The sequence below is a fragment of the Gavialis gangeticus genome, unplaced genomic scaffold, assembly GCF_001723915.1.
Source record: "Gavialis gangeticus isolate Ggan-Ray unplaced genomic scaffold, GavGan_comp1, whole genome shotgun sequence".
Classification (NCBI taxonomy): domain Eukaryota; kingdom Metazoa; phylum Chordata; order Crocodylia; family Gavialidae; genus Gavialis; species Gavialis gangeticus.
The window spans coordinates 72059155-72077187 of NW_017729024.1; the positions used below are offsets into that span (position 1 = coordinate 72059155).

At 42.3% G+C, this 18033-nt stretch overlaps 1 protein-coding gene across 2 annotated transcripts in view; it reads right to left on the reverse strand.

Moving 5' to 3' along the window:
- Window positions 1–18033, reverse strand: part of EFNA5 (ephrin A5) — a 294974-nt gene that overhangs the window by 35131 nt on the left and 241810 nt on the right. For both annotated transcript variants that reach the window (XM_019517240.1, XM_019517239.1), the window contains exon 2: window positions 15073–15365. In XM_019517240.1, coding sequence (XP_019372785.1) covers window positions 15073–15365 — 293 coding nt within the window. The remainder of the gene's footprint in view (window positions 1–15072; window positions 15366–18033) is intronic.

An 18033-nucleotide genomic window follows, 5' to 3' on the forward strand; every position in this document is an offset into this window, starting at 1 on the left:
GGGGGGGGGGGGGGGAGACAGGATTCACTTGTGCTGTGGTTGGCACTTTGCTCATGCCACGCAGTGGCTGGGCAGCAGACAGAAGCAGCAATAGGGTGACATAGTGGCTGGGTTCTGGCAGTAGCTCAACTTCTACCTAAGCCAACTCATTCTGACCTGCTGCCGGAAAACATTGCTTAGCCCTGCTATAAACTATTCCTGTTTCCCTAAGGCAGTACTGATATCTAGCTGGTTATGCTACTTTCTACTCAGTACTAATGATCTTCAATGAAAAGAGAAGCTGAGAAAATTTTAGTCATAGGAGAGTGTCTTTGGGCAACAAAGTGAAAATTCTGAAGATCACTTACTTCCCACTGTCTCATATGGTAGGAGGTGTAAGAGGGCATAGACAGTCATGTGCATACTCACTAGTAAGTGAACAAAATTCTATACATTTATTAATCTTTCTTTGAGGTGAGTTATATTGTTTAGTAAAGAAATTAGGAGAAAAAAATACCATGTGCCTGACTGTACCTTTCAAGCCAAGATTTAAAAAATCATCCCATGATGTTTGAGAAGTATACATCAATGGGGGGGGAAAGCCTGGAATACCATTCTCATGTTTTAAAGGGCATTTGAATTACCAATTGTGATAGGCAGGTCTTGGTCAGTTTAAATCACTGCCACATCTAAAAAATCAGAGAAATCCATGTTTTCATGAGCTACACTATGAACAATACATTTAAAAAGCAAAAGTCCAGTTGTTCAGAATGTTGATACATTTATTGATTGGGAGTTTTTTGCATCTTGGTCTGCCAGCTCTAGTCTCCACGCATACAATTTGTAACATGACACGCAGGCAACATCAGCTGAGAAATTGCTGCCTCAATAAGTTAGTCTGAGGAACTGGGAGACTAACATACTGATGACATGGGGGCAATAGAGTATAAACACTGTTATTCCAAATGTCACTGGCATGTTATTTCCATTTTTCTTGGCATCTACTCCATGTTACAAAATGAATACTTTCAATGCAGCAGCTCATTAAGTGGGTTTCAGTTAGCTTAGAAATCAAATTACCTTGGTGATACAGATTTATAAGTCTTGAGATAGAAATGAAGAGTATTATTTATTATTATGAGGTCTTTTATGTAAGGACACAGGATACTTTGTCAGACTTAAGAATCTCATAATATTCCAGTAATGTACTACTAAAAACTAACTTCACTTACCAATAAAGTGCAGCAGCCTCCAAGGGGGAAAGTATCAGTGGTTTAACACCAAAACCAATTTAGGCCAGGAACAGATGAATATTAAAGCCAATTAAAACTGTGAGATGAATTTGCATTGGCTGAATATACTTATTCAGGTTGTAATTTGGGCAAGAGACATGGGCTGATATACTTTTAAGAAAATTGCGATGGGTTCTTTAATAACCATGGATGCTAGAAACCTCACTTGAATACTTAACAGTACCCTTCTTTACTATAGTGGTCCTTAGCACTATGCTGAAACATTTATTTGTTCAGAACTTTCTCTAAGGCAAGTGTCACCTATTGAAACAGTAAGCACCTTGATGCTCCTTGAAGATCTTTTCATCTAACTGCCGATCAGTCACCCCTTGTTAACTCATGAGGTTTGATAGAATCACAGATGCAACAAAACTTAGCATGTGCTTTATTTCTCTGTGAGATAGGCTGGCCTTCTTCCAAAATCAGATGAAAAGGAAGAAAAAAACTCCCCACCACCCACTCTCTTTTAATGTCCAGTATCAATGGAACATATTACAGAGGAAGATAACCTAACTCATTCATCCTCCCACAAGGGTTAAGACCCTCTATAATATGCTCATGAGACAGTTTTCAAAGTTGCAGGTGTGTAGTGTGTCTGCTCCCCCTTTTATATTTTCCTATCAGTATCTTAATGGTACTTGAATACTTGAAGCATATGAATCCAAATCATCTCCTTTCAACTTAACTGAGAGGCAGCCTCTTTGAAAAAACTCAAACAATAGGGACCAGTACTTCTGTGGGTTCTCTCTTCATTTTCTTATATGGAGTTCTCCTGAGTCCCAAATTATTCAACAGCTTTTAAACACTCCCTTTGAGGATTTCAAGAACACTGCCAATGTCAAAATCTATTAGACTCTGGCGATTGTTCCAGCTTTCTTTTTACTGGGCCCAGCACTTAATTCTTCTGATGCTTTCTAATAGCAACTAGTCCTTTAATCTACACACTAGGCTAAGCATGACTTCCCTTCCAGAGGTCACCTTGCTTGTCTATCTAATCTTATCACATAAAACATTATTTTTTTAAATATTCATTTATCAACCTCTTTCAATTGCTTTGATTTCAATCAGAAACAAATCTCAAGTGATTTGGGTGAACCAACTATCAAAGCATGACTCCTATTCGAATGGCATGACTAAGCCCACTGCTATCAAAGTGGCATCAGTGTTTATGCTGATCAGATCTCAACTGAAAGGTTAATGGGGGACCTGGTAATAAACAATTGTTTCCCCAAAAGAAAAGCACAATTAGTACTTAAAAATCTTTTAAATTCCCTCAGTCTCCTTTCCTAATATTGTTTAGTTAACCTTCATTTCTTTGCTCTTGGAATATACTCATGATTCAATCAAAAGATGGCTTGGGAAGTTCCAAAAGGAATCATCTAACTTCATACCATCTAAATGAAAGGAAAAACCCAAATGATACAATTTTCCTGGTAAAACAGTACCTGTAGGAATAAAGAAAATAAAAGCAACACTCCTTTCACCATACCCTAGTGTAACTGGCCATGTCTGTCCGGCACTCCCCACCTAGACTTTTATGGTTGCCCTTTGGCCAACCATGGGCTTACAAGCCAACAGCTTGTCCCGGCACCAGTTACCTCACCCACTGGAGTATCTTGCATGCCACATCTTTGATATTAAACTTTTCTTTGGAGTTGGTGTTATGCCCAGCTCCAGCTGGTAGTGCAATGATTTGGGGGCTCTACCTTCCCTACATCCCACCTAGCTCCAACATGTTGCCATGTTGATGTTCTTTGGATCCAGCATCGATGTCAGTCACCACCTTTGATGTACCTCCTTGGTCTCATCATTGCTCCTCCGTACCCTCCTTTCAGGAGGGCTCCCACATTTCCTTGCTTGCGGTCTGGGGAACCTCTCATCTTGCTGGACAGAGGCAGTTCCCCGCAAGGCAGTTGCCACTACCAGTCATTGTTATCTTTGGCTCCTTCCCTGCCTGTCCTGCAGTCTGCCGGGGACTTCCTTCTGGTCCGCATACCAGATTGAAACCCAGGGCTTTTATCGGTGTCTTGCTGCCCCAGGCAGTGAATGTACACTGCCATGTGCTTGCAGAGTGCTTCCATGCCGGTGCCAGCTTTTCTTCTTCAGCCCACCCTGGTCCCCAGCTGTTTGTGGCAAGGGATGCTGTCAGAACCCCAGTGAGTATTGTTGTACGGAGGCTTTGCTGCCACTGCGCCTTTCTCTTGCTCCCAGGGGCTGGGAGATCACCGGCATGGCTCTCCTGTCCCTGCTATTTTCTCCCCATGGCCCTGTGGGCTGCAGTGTTGCTGGCTTTGTTGGCAGTACAATGATTCTGCCGCTGCCACCCTGTTCCCACAGTTCACCATCCGGCAGAGCCGCCGGCATTCTTGGGGGCAAGGGATTCTTGCCGCTGCCGCTAGGTCCCTGTGGCTTGGTGTTTCCCTTGCACCTGCCACACCTAGTCACTGAATGACAAGACCACTCTTAATTTCTAAATTAAGTAGCTGTGATGTATAGGCATCACCTGCCTGCAGCAACAATTTTTACTTTTGGGAAGAAAGTTTTACCTGTGAGATCATTCCAAACTGGGGTTGCTCTAACCCAGCTCAACATGATGCTGAGGGGCTGGCTGGGCCACAAAAATGCTTCAGTGCAGGACTAGCTGGCAAACAGCCCCCACACTGTAGCACCCCTGTGCTCCAATGAAGCCTGTCACATACATTACAGTGGAGTAAATAACTCTACCATAGGATGACAAGGCTCTTTGGGTAAATCTGATATCTTTTATCAGACCAATGGTATAACACCAATGGTCTGATAAAAGATATCAGATTTACCCAAAGATCCTTGTCTGCCTATGTCCTTAGCCTAGCATGGCTATAACCTACACCTGTGCCATAGGATAATACTTGTATTTGGCAGTACTATCCTACAGAAGAGTTAATTAGTTTACACCATCCTACTAGCATGCCACGTATAGATGGTAAAGTTTTACTGCAGAGTTAATTAGGCAACTCAGCAGTAAATATTTCATAGAGATGCAACCACTGGGTCAACATTTACTTAGGATCAAATATATTTTGTAGGATATATATATATAAAATGATCCTAAGTAAATATATATCATATACATATATTAGAGAAAAATCCAAGCACCATATTCCCTTTGTGAACAAAAACTAACAAAAATTTGAAGCTGAAGGGTGATAGCGATGAGGAAAGATGCTACAGAACTTTCCCTGCCCCAAACTTAAGCTTGTACCAGAAGGTACTGGCATCGTTATAAAAAGCTGCTTTGGGGTAACATCATCTCTTGTTTTATGCTCTTGCCAATAAAAATATCCTTTGTGTGTGGATATTATAGAAGACAGAGGGATGTACTAGGAAGTAACTGTTGTATAACATTAAGAACTAGCATCTGAAAAACAAAACAAGAGGCATCCGTTGATATAATGAAACTAAACCTTTCAACTAATTTTGTGTAGGTCACATTTAAGGCAAGGGAACTGCTACTGAGAAAAGCATTTTAATTAACCAAAATTTCAAATCAACACCCTACTGAATACTTTCAAACTCTTATTTTACCTGAGACTGCTACCATTGCTGCTTCAAAAACAGTTTCTGAAATCGCAACATTCTTAAAGAGTAAGAGTCATCATACCTAAATACACAGAACTCCCTGGGCAGACCTCCACCTATCTATACTTGTATCCTTCCTTCCTTTTGCTTTTTACTTTGCCTGGTGGAGGGTACCCAGATTCTGTTAAAACTAGCAACATCTTGACACACCTGCTCTGACATAAATCTTCAGCCATTTGACACAGATGACAAGACCAAACAGCAAAAGGAGAGCGATTGTTATGGAGAAGTTGTTACCTAAGAAGATAAGGAAAAAAAAGTAATGGCCTCTCAACATAAAGGTAATACTAAAACTGGTTTTTTTACACGGTGAAAAGATATTGCAAATATGGGTCCAATTAACAGTCCATCTAATATTGTATTTGAAAACTTCTTAAAGATGGAGCACTGGAAATTCACAAATTACTAAACTGAAATAAAACTACACAGAAAATACTAATGGACATAGTAGTCAAATCTTCCCAAGGGTCCAGCTGAATAAAGTTCAACGGCAGAAAGCCCAAGAGAAACAGAGTCTGATTGTTCACATGGAAGTTCTTGCCCATGCCCTCTCCAAGCCCATGCCCTCTCTATTAGTTAACTATTACTATGCATGTATGCTAGATGATGAGGACTTGATTTCCTAAAAAGGCCTTATTAGCTCTGCATCATGAGAAGAAAGTAATACCCTCATCTTCAGTAAGCACTGGTTCACTTTAAATAGTGATCTATACACATTAGAGTGGTCACATTAGCATATTTTCCATATCTCACTTTCATAGAGGAATTACTAACACAGATCAGACTTAGTCTGAGAAATCATGCAAAACCATTCATAGTCAGACTGCACAGTATAAAGGCATGTTTGGGAACAGTCGGAAGCTCAATGATCCTTTTTAATACAGCTCTTAAAATAGGCCCAGCGTTCTAGAGTATGGATTTTTTCATAAATTTATCTCGTGTAGCCTTGAAGAAAAACCTTGCCCATCCACACCCACTAAAGGACCAAAAATTCTTGCTATAGCCAAACAAAACCAAACCTAAGGTACAAAAGCCAATATGGTAATTTGTGACATTTTGCCAAAGTCTTAGTCCTGGAAACTTACGTTGCTTTGTGACTGAACCTTCCACAAGAAAAAAGGCAACATGCATGATGCTGGTTAAAAATCTCTTCCCTCCCTCTCTGCATGAACTCCAACTGGGTTCGAGCATCAAGGACAATAAAAAGTCCTTTTTCAGATATGCGGGGAGCTGGAGGAAAAGCAAGGGCAACATTGGACCCCTGCTGAACCAGATGGGGCAACTGACAACTGACGCCCAGGAAAAAGCCAACCTATTAAATGGGTACTTTGTGTCAGTCTTTCATCAGTCCCATGGGACGCCCATGCCAGCTACGGGGCAGGGAGGTCCGGGTGAGGGCAATACCCTGCCCTCCATTAATGCTGACCTTGTGAAGGAACACCTTGAGAAGCTGGATACCTTCAAGTCAGTTGGCCCTGATGATCTACAACTCAGGGTACTCAAGGAGTTGGCAAGCATCGTAGCCCAGCCTCTGGCACAGATCTTTGAAAACTCCTGGTGCTCTGGCGTAGTGCCTGAAGACTGGAAGAAGGCCAATGTGGTACCAATCTTCAAGAAAGGGAGGAAAGTGGATCCGGCTAACTACAGGCCCATTAGCCTGACTTCTATCCCAGGGAAGATCTTAGAAAAGTTCATCAAAGAGGCCATCCCTAATGGACCGGCCGACACCAACATCCTGAGGGATAGCCAGCACGGGTTTGTTGCGGGTAGGTCTTGCTTGACCAATTTCATTTTCTTCTATGACCAGGTGACCTATCAACTGGACAAGGGAGAAAAGATTGATGTCATATATCTTGACTTCAAAAAAGCCTTTGATCTGGTATCCCACGATCACCTCTTGGCAAAACTGGCCAATTGTGGCCCTGGGTCCACCACGATCCACAGCCAGGAAAATTGGCTCCGTGGCCAGACCCAGAGGGTAGTAATAGATGGAAGTCACTCATCATGGTGTCCTGTGAGCAGTGGGTTCCCCCAAGGCTCTGTCCTTGGACCCATATTGTTCAACATCTTCATTAATGATGCGGACACTGGAGTCAGAAGCGGACTGGCCAAGTTTGCCAATGACACCAAACTTTGGGGTAAAGCATCCACACCTGAAGACAGGAGGTTGATCCAGGCTGACCTGGACAGGCTCAGCAAATGGGCAGGCGAGAACCTGATGGTGTTTAACACCAGAAAATGCACGGTTCTCCTTATAAGCTCGGCAGTGCTACACTGGCTAGCACTATGGAAGAAAGAGACTTGGGGGTCATCATTGACCACAAGATGAACACGAGCCTGTAATGCGATGCTGCGGCTAGTAAAGCAACCAAAACTCTGGCTTGCATCCATAGATGCTTCTCAAGCAAATCCCGGGATGTCATTCTCCCCTTGTACTTGGCCTTGGTGAGGCTGCAGCTGGAGTACTGTGCCCAGTTTTGGGCTCCACAATTCAAAAAGGATGTGGAGAAGCTTGAGAGAGTCCAGAGAAGAGCCACGTGCATGATCAAAGGTTAGGAAAACAACGACAGGCTGAGAGCCATGGGGCTCTTTAGCCTGGAAAACAGCAGGCTCAGGGGTGATCTGATGGCCACCTATAAGTTTATCGGGGTGACCACCAGTACCTGGGGGAACGTTTGTTCACCAGAGCGCCCCAAGGGATGATGAGGTCGAATAGTCATAAACTACTACAAGACCGTTTCAGGCTGGACATAAGGAAGAATTTCTTTACTGTCCGAGCCCCCAAGGTCTGGAACAGCCTGCCATCAGAGGTGGCTCAAGCACCTACATTGAACACCTTCAAGAGCAAATTGGATGCTTATCTTGCTGGGATCCTATGACCCCAGCTGACTTCCTTCCCTTTGGGCAGGGGGCTGGACTCGATCTTCCAAGGTCCCTTCCAGTCCTAATGTCTATGAAATCTATGATTTAGAGGAGAGACTTGAATCCAGGTCTCCTGTCTTTCAGGAGCTCTAGGATATCCTGGTGAATGGGTGTCCTCTCAGTCTCTAATGTTGAAGTTGTTCTGCTTCACATAATAAATAATTATACTGGGCGAGAGAGAGAGAGTTAGAATCACATTATAGCCTTGTGATTACCACATTCACATTAGAGTCAGGTTCTAGTCTTTTCTAATACAGCACGGGTGCCAAATTGATCCATCCTCCCAGAAGGTGCACTGCCTGTCTGAGGGCAATCTAAAACGGCACATGATGGTACTAACAACATCTCCAAGTAGAACCACTTGGGAGATGCGAGTGACTGCACAGTTCTGTGATCATGGGTGAAGGACAGGTACTATTCCTGCAAAATCTGTGATTCCCTAGGGTGCCATGAGATCCTATCATGGGTGCCATTCAAGATTAGCACTGTTAGGTGTGCAGAAACCTACATGATTCACAAGACAGACCCAGAGAGTTCAAATAAAAATCCATATTGTCAAAAAAAATTCTGATCTGTTGTAGTCTTTCTAAGCTTTCTGCAACAGAAAATTGCTATAGTATTTTTCCATAGTCAAAAAAATGAGTGAAAACTGAGAATGGGCTCTTTCTGAGAGATGTCTTGAGTCTCATGAGTGTTGCCTTAAGTCTAAAAAGGCCGAGAATCTCTGCTGTAAATCCTCCTGGTTGAGGACAGATGAACATGAAAAGTGAATGCATAGTTATGAAGATATCAGCAGGAGAGCTCCAGCTTCCCCAGCCACACAACCGAGTTTCATTAAGGGGAACTGCTAGGAAAATATAGAGCCTGTCCTACAAAGTAGTGAGATGGCTTTAAATCAGGCTTGAAGAAGATTTGAAAGGGAACAGTGAAAAAAACCCCTATAGATGAATAATAATAAAAGAAACACAGTGACCTGGTCAAATTGCTAGAATATGACAAGGAAGAGATTGTGGTAAGGGGGCCTGCAGCATTCACAGGAGAGGCAAGAATGGGGCAGTTGGCCAAACATCTAAGATGGCTGTACAGAAAAGCCAGTGGAAGAAAACAAGAAAAAAAATCTCAAGTCTTAGTACATGTTCAAAAACGTTATTTAATTTGCATCACAGAGACTTGGTGGGATAAGTCACAGGACTGGAATATGGGCACAGACAGGTAGAGAATATTCAGAAAGGACATGCAGGAGAAGGATATCTTACACTGTATCACGACGAGAGATACTTGTTTTGGTGTCCAGAAAAGGGTGAGAGGCAGACTTGTTGCACTGTCTCTTGGTAAATATAAAAAAAGGAATGGGACAAAAGTGGAAACAAGGACACTGTGTAGCATAGTGGTTCTCAGTCATGGTGCCCCAGCACCCCAGGGTCTAGCAAGAACCTGCCAGTGAGATTGCCCTTGTGCCTTGGTTTTCAGGAGATACGTCAGAGCCATGCAAAAGAGGCCACAGCAGAAAGGCACGGTTGCCTACATAATGTTATACAGGTAAACATGCTGCTTCTGCTGCAGCCTTCCCCAGTTTGGGAGAGTGCAAACAAACAGCTCAACAGCATGGAGGAAACCAGACTGCAACGATTAGTTTCCAATCTGCTGCTGTTTTGCTGCAAGGAAGCACTTTGTTCATTTGTTCTTTCATTTTTTTTTTTATTCAAAGAATGTGACTTTTATGGCTGCTCTTTGATGCAATTGCAGTGTAAGGTGCAAAAAGCCACAGAAATCCTGCACAGGATATTCAGGAACACCTAGGCACGTTTACTTCCAAAACAGAACTGGCAGGTGCGCTGCACCTTTAAGGGTGGAGAGAGGGAGGAGAATGAACAACCCTTAGGGAATAGGGAATGAGCCAGATGACCTCACTGTGCCACTGGTTTTTGGTTGTAACTGCATTGCTCTAAGGACATAGGCAGGCCAGGTTCTTTGGGTAGATGTGGTATCTATTATTAGACCAAATGAGTAGTTAGAAAAAAGTTCTTTGCAAGCTTTTGGGCGCAAATCATCCTTTGTCAGGCACAGGGAGCCTCTGCTGTTCTGAGACTCCAAGGAATGAAAGAAGCTAAAAGTGTGACAAGATGTCAGTGAAGGTGTAATAAATAGGTGGAAATTAGGAAAACAAAAGGACTTCCTATGCCTCAAGAAGGGTGATTGAGCCTGAAAGCTTGCAAAGAGCTTTTTTTCTACCTAGCCTGTTGTTCTAATAAAAGATACCACATCTACCCAAAAAAAAACCTTGCCCGCTTGCTGCGCCATAGTATATATGAGTAGAAAGCAAGGAGCAGGATTGCTTCATGCTTTGCACAGCACTGATCAGCTGCAAAATGTAATGAGGGACGTTTGCACTCCTCAGGCAGGTCTCAGAGATCACAAAGGTAGGTTTAAAAAAACAAAACAAAAAACAAGAACCCCTCAGACAAATCCTGAGGTTGCCCGCTTAGATGCCCTATGGTGCTAGCATCTTGGAAAGGACTGTTCCTGCCAGCACAATGGAAACTGCTCCCCCAGCCAAGGGAGGCAGACCCATACTGTGTCAGAGACCGTCTTGCCCAGCACCACACAAGTAGTAAGGGAAGATCTAACTTGCAAGAGAGGCTGGGAAGAAGCATAGCTGTTGAGGCTTGTTCTGTGCAGTTTATTTTAAAAGCAGTTTTTTTGTAATAAGCCTTAAAAACAATTAAGGAGTATTTTTAAAAATTTAAGTGACATTGTTAACTTGAACCTTACTACTTTAACCCCCATCTCCCCCCCCCCCCCAATGCTGCAGTTTCTTTTGTTACCCCCTATCACAGTGATTTTCTGAATTTAGTGGTGCTCAGTTGAAAAGTTATGGAGAGGGTACCTTAAATCCAAAGAGGTCGAGAACCACTGGTGTAGGGAAGAGGAGAAGCGTGTACAAATAAAATGGCAACAGTAAGGCACAAAATGAGTTACAACTAGCAAGGAACAAACAGGAAAAAAAAGTTCTATAAATACATTAAAGCAGCATATAGATCCCTTATTTAATTGAAAAGGAGGGCAAATAAGAGATGAGACAGCACAAAATGCAGTATTCAGTGCTCTTCCTGCTTTAGTCTTCCCTGAAATTACTTATGGCCTGAACTTAACACAGTTAATATAAATGAAGGAAGGGGATCGGGGGCTGTAACAGGGAAAGAACAGCTTAAAAGTATTTAGATAAGTTAATTGCATTCAAGTTGGTGATGAAATTCACCTTAGATGTACTTGAAGAACTAGCCAAAGGAATTGCTGAACCACTAGAGATTATCTTCAAAAGCTTGTGGGGGAGGGTACAGGCCTCAAAGGACTGGTGAAGGGCAAATATGTTACTTACTTTAAAAAGAAGAAAACAGAGGGCCTGGTAATTATAGACTAGTCAGACAACTTTTGGTATCTGGAAAGACATTAGATGACTAGAACAATTAATTAAATGACCCATATGTAAGCACACAGAGGTTAATAATGCAATAAAAAGCCCATATAGATTTGGCGAGATCACAGGACGTCAGCCGTATAGAAATACCCTCTTTGACAGGGTCTAACAAATGAGGGGAAAACAGAAATGTTACATATTTTGACTTCAGTGACACTTTTGAAACTTTCCCAACATGATAGTCTCACAAGCAAACTAGGAAATAGCCTAGATTATATCTCCATAAAGTAGGCCTACAGCTCATAAAAGAATTACACTCTAAGAGTAGTTATCAACAGCTCGCTGGGAAACTGGGAAGGCATTTCAAACAGGGACCTGGTAGGGTCTGCCCTGAGCTCTGTTCTATGCAATGTTTTCATTTTCAAATTTTATTACCATTGATTTTATATTTACTTTCAAATTGCTGGAAAAAAAAATGAATAAAACATTGATTTATATTGCATTAAAAAGAGATATCATTTTGATATCTCAGATTTTCAGATTTTTTCCTGTCATAATGCTTTTATTTACCCTTGAATAACACTTCATCTAATTTCAACTCTTTCCTCCTTCAAGAGGATATCAAAAACAATTATTCTGAAAAGTATTCAAGTTCTATAACTCCCCTCTTCAGGTTTATTTTCATTGCATTAAGATATGCTACCCTAATAACCTGAGCAAAACTCAACAGAAACTGAGATTAAAAGTGAGCTTCATAACTTAACCCATTATCTTTTTCACTAACATTTCCTTAGGTAGGACTGACAAGCAATTAACTTATTGGAGGCAACCTCCCTATTATACATTTTCCAAAAAGTAAATCTACTTTTTCAGGATTTTGGTGATCATGTTGTTGAATTCATCTCTTCAAAAGAAACTAGAGGCAAGCTAATATAAGCCCCATGTAAATCTAACTTTATAGCAAAGGAAAATGCAGAGGAAGAAGATCCGAGTTCACGCAAGCGATACAGATAGGATTTCAAATTCCAAGGAAGACATGGAATAATACTTTGAAAAAACAAAGACTTCGGATAAAAAGAAAATGAATGGTTTGAGGTTACAGCACCTGAAACTGGCACAAGCAAGAGGGAAAAAATGTTATCCTTAAAGGATAACATAAAGAAGATTAAAAATGGCTTCCATTTAAAATCTTCACCAGAGAGGGAGATAGAAATTTATTTTAATAGCCCTCTTACCAAGAAGCACTTTCAGCCTTTCTTATGGTTCCAAGCCCTGCTGCCATTGAACAATTGAAACCTATTCCCAGAATGCACGAAGCCAAAAACTACAGCCTTCAGCCCTTATACAGCACATTTATCCAGAACAAAGTTTCTGGGGTCTGAGAAGGAGATGAAACACTATTCTGCTAAGCAATGTGCATTTAACAGACAGACAGCAAGAAAACAATGCTTGTTTTTGTGGCCTGCACTCAAGGGCATGATAATAATTTCCAGAAAGGAACAAGGAACTGTTTTACCATCTTATTCATTCGACACACATAAGGGAAGAAAACATACCATGATGGACAACTCTTCCTAGAGAGTCCTCAAATTTAATTGTTACTATAGTATATAATGCTTCTCTGGGATCACTGCATTAGGTATTCTCTGCTACTGTATAAAACGAGTGAAAGAATGAAGAGGGAAAAAATACTTCAAACTATACAAAAAGAGAAGGCATATTTTTGTGCTTCCGAAATGTAGCTGAAAGCTCAGTTTAACTGAATACCAGGCCAATACACGACTGGTAAACGAACATCTCTTTGCTGCTCATTTTGTGTTATTTTACCTTTAATTTAAAAAGTAATTCCAGCTAAACTCAGTTGAACAGCATAAAGCTCTTGATATTTTAAAGCACTTTGGAACAATTACTTTGATGGGAGCCCTTGACAGTTAAATGACTCTTAACTGAATGTTATAGAAGACGCAATGATTTTTAGTGAAATATTGAATTTAACCACAAATGAGGAAAACCAGTCTTAAGCACCCTGGGTTCATTTGAATAATAATGTCTCGTTTATAAAGCTCAGTGGACTTTGTATTGTCTAATAATCAAGCTATTAGCTAGTTAGGCCAACTTGAGATTTCTCATCCTATTTCTCTACATTCTTGTTTGGTTTATATCTTATTATGGTTTTTAAATCTAAAAAGCCGATACAGGAGTTTATAAACTTGCAATGTGTGTGGCACTTGTGCAATATTTTATTACAAAGGAATCGCATGACAAATGAGAATTAATTTCTCAGCACAAATATTCTGGCTTGTTTTTTGACAGGATTCTTTAAGAAGAATATGCTGCTCAAAAGGGGGCCAATTCTGTAATCTTTAGCAAAACAAAACTCCTGGTAAAGCCAATGCGATATTTTTATGAATAAAGCAACTAGGATTAGGGTCACACAACATGCATTCGTTTATTATACAACATTCTCCACATAGCTATGATTCCACTTATTTACTTGCAGGATGTGAAATGGCATTGGGCTTTCATGATTTTGCATGACTATCTCAGGAAATCAACACTGAAATAATATCTGTTACAGTTCAATTTTTTTTTTTTTATCGCACTCCAGCATAAAATGGAAAACAAGGTGCTATTCTTGTGATGCCAAAATCCTACTTGTTATAAAACTTTATTTGTTGGGTGAAAAATAGGAATTGAAAACAATTCACCATGAGTTCATTTCCCAGTAAGTTTAAAGAGGGAAAAATCTCAATGCTGAAGAAACGAGGCTGAAAAATAGGGATGCTATGTATTCAGTTTCTCTGGTGAAATGAGGTGGAATGACTGTTTCACAGTAGAAAGGCCAACAACAGACAGGAAGGCAATATTTATTGGGATCTATGGCCTGTTTAAAGCTTTTAACTCCTTTGTCTGACACTGAAAACACTGAAAAATATTGTAGTTGTAATACTTGAAGCTTGTTGGGAAACGGAAGACTTCAGGTACATAAATTGATGAAGTAAGATCTTTGTTGGAGCATTAGTCAAACAAGGTAACAGAAGGAGTGACAGTTACAAAGAATGGTTACGAGATCACAAAATCCTAGTTAGGTCCATTTTAGCCGCCTGACATTTTTATTCCTTAGGTGACTAGCCTGTTCTCCTATAAGTTTTTCCATACTATATCTGGTGCCCACAGCAGTATTGGTGCAGATTTCCTTGCTACACAGCCCTGGGTCCAGGATGTTCAATATCATTTACTAATGCAGGTGTGTGAGCTCATTCATGCTAATTTGCTTGGAACCTGTTCCCACTGCATTCCACATCCTCCATGCTTAAAGAAACAGCTGTTCCACATAAAGCTCTCCAGTTTTTTCAAGAAGCAATCCTGAGACATTATTACTTTATACAATGCTGGACTACTGGCATTTGCAGCTATAGAATCTTCAGGCTACACTGTGTTTATTTCCTCACTGATAATGTTAATCATGACAGCAGGGATATTTCAACCATGTAAAAATTTTAGGATTCCATACACTAGTTAATTACTTTTTCCCATTTTTTTCCCTGCCCATTTTAGAATTTCCAAAAAACTACAGTAGTGATTTTTTTCTTTACAAGTCAGAAATGGTTCACTGAGCAGACTGACACTATTTCGTTTGTAAGAAGCAGCTATGACTCTAATATAATTTTCACTCCAGATTCCCAGCTAATGTATCTGGGGATCCTGATGTCTGCATTTACTAAGAGACATCTGCAACACATATAAGCTGGCCCTCTGCATTTCCATAAAACATAGGTGAAAATTTTGCCTTGCTTTTTTTTGCAGCTGCTATGCAACAATGATAAATTTCTATATACTCACAGATGTAGAAATATTCCCGGCCTGGCCTGAACTCAAATCCTAGTGAGAACGGAGTGAAGAGCTGGAATTTTTCTGAGAACTTCAACGGTCCATTTGGGGAGTGAGGCCGATTACATTCCCACCTCTTGAATCCTTTGGAAGTGTGATCACAGGAGCTGTAGCCATCGAAATTCACCATGTAAAGAACGTAGCGTTCAGTCTTATCTTCTGGTACTGAATCCTCATAGTGAGGACAGAACACATCTAAATAATCATTGATGCAGACATCAATGTGGTAGTCCCCTCTCTGGAATCTAAAATTAAATGAAAATTCAGACAAAAGACAAGAGTTACCTTACTATAGAGCTCTTACTATGATTATAAAATTTTCATTTGCACTTTTTTACACTTCAGCCTCAACACACATTCTTAAATAAATCTTAGAAATTTGACTCTGGGTGTAAATGGATGCAATTCTACTAAAGTCAGATAGGCAGAGCCAGCTTTTACAGGGCCTTGGTCATACCTTGGGGTTCATTCCTTTGGCATACAAGAGTTGTTTTCTTTCTAATGCATTATTGCCAACTCTCATGATTTTTGGCGTTGTTCTTAAAATCTATGCTTTGGGAACATGAAAAACTTAGCTCTTTCTTATATCTACAGATACGTGTATATATAGGAGGTTGCTTCTATATATATAAGAAAGAGCTAAGTGTTGCACATTCCTGAAGCATACACTTTAAGAACAATGCCAAAAATCATGAGAATTAGCAACACTGCTAGTGTTTACTAAGTTAAAGTCTATGCTTTCCAGTAGTTTTCTGAAGAGGATTTTTTTTTTTTATAGTTAAATTATAATATTTTAATTGAAAATTAAGCATGAAGAAAAGACAGAGAGAAATACATCCAACTCAACAAAATAGTACCTGCATATTTATCAACTCAGAAAATGCAAAAAACCCAAATCCACACCTCTCACTTGTATCCAACTGTAATAACTTCTGCATTGCAAGCTGATTTGACTGTATGTACTTAGAGGTACTACAGCAGCAAAAAACATTTATTTTTTCTGCATTATTGGCAACCCTTTGTCATGATACAAGAGAATGCCTGCAGGGTGTAGATGGACCCAGTACAGACATTGCTATGGTCAGATACCAGGATTTTGGGATAAGAATTATCAGCACTCAACCTAATGTGACAGTTCTGAATAAGGGTCAACTAAGAATTGTAGCACAAGGCACTGGGCCACATGAACTTAATATCATTATTATTAATGATGATTCTTTAGACAATCAAGAGCCGAGGCTTTGCTAATATCACTTACTGTAGCTCTCTAATGCCAGGTATAGTTTCTAGAAGAAACTAGAAGAAATCCACTGCTTCAAAATGAGCCTACCAGGATACACTGAAAGATTCCATAAGCCAGTGTTTATAAGTGTCAGCATGGCTAGGGACAGATATTTGAAAAGCTGGAGCCTGATTGAGTCAGTTTGCAACTGTAGAGACATTCTGTTCAGACTGAGGAAATGCAGGCACATGCCTACAGTTGCTCAGGCCAGGAGCTGGGGAGTGCTGCAGGGACTGTGATGGGCTGGCACTGCCAGTCCCAGTAGTAACTCGAAGTGAACTGGTCAGGGAAAGGTTGAACGCGAAGTGAATTGGCTATGTTCTCCACCCTATCCCACCGGCACAGACCAGGGCTGGGGTCCACCTGGCACTCTCCCTTTGTTGCTGCAGCAGCAGGGCCAGGGGCACAGTGAAACAGCAGCCGGCATGGCCCCTGAGGCGGGGAAGAGGAGGGAGGGGAGTTATTCCCACTCTAGCCCCACTGCCCCTGGGGGGAATCACAGCAAGGTCTGCCCACTCTGACCACTGCCACTGCCGCTTGCTCCTTGCATGGGGCAAGGGATTAGATAAGCTCACTCTTGCACCCTCCAGCAGATGCCAGAGGGAGGAGGAGTAACCCTTCTCCCTGCCCCCATGCTTAAGGCCCCTGGCAGATGGCCTCTGACTGCACACCTGTCTCTACCACTGGAGTTCCTGCCTTGGTGGCTGGGCAGTGCAAGCCTCTTCCTGGCAAAGGGGCTGCAAGCAGGGGTCCGCACTACTGCAGACAGCAACGGCATCCGGGCTTGGAGGGGGCCACTGTCCCCACCAGCACCACTGCCACAACTCATCTGCGGCAGCTTTCCCCATCTCACCCTGCCCCTCTGGGGAAGGGGCAGCACAGCCACCCTGCCGGGAAGAAACTCATGCTCCAGGACACTATGGCAGGGGCTGCTGCCCACATCATGGTCGCTCCCTCCACACTGCTCCAGGAGTGGGGCTGGGGTCAGAGGCGCACGGCCCCTTAGGCATGGGTCAGGGAAGGGGTGTTATTACTCACTCTGCCCCTGGGGGAGCTGCCGAAGGGTCTACTGGTCCTGACTGCCATCACCACTGCTCGCAGGGAGCAAGCAGCAGGATAAGCCTCCTCTGCCAGACGGAGGGGGAAATAACACCCCCTCCTGCCCGTCGCTTAAGGGACACTTCTGGCTGGGCTCTGGCTGCTCCCCTGCTCTGGAGCGGTAAGGGGCGAGTGACCCTGACAGTGGCAGCAGCCCCCGTCACAGCCCTGTCTCTTGAGTGGAGGACCACGCTCTGCAGGTGGGGGGGAACGAAGAAAGCTGCTGCAGATGAGTGGCACTGGGGGGCCATGGATCCTTCTGAGCCCTGGTACCACCACCCACCCTGTGGCAGTGCTGATCCCTGCTCGTAGCCCCCTCACCGGGAAAAGGCTTGCACTCCCCAAATACCAGGATAGAGGCTGCAGCCTCGTCAGGGCTAGGCCCCCTCGCCACTCCAGCAGCAGGGTCAGGGGCCTGGCCAGAACCTGGCCAGCAGAGCCTCTTAGGTGACAGAGCAGGAGGGGGCTTATATTGCTGCTTGCTCAATGCATGGAACGAGTGGCAGCCATGGCAGTTGGGGGGGGGGGGGAGG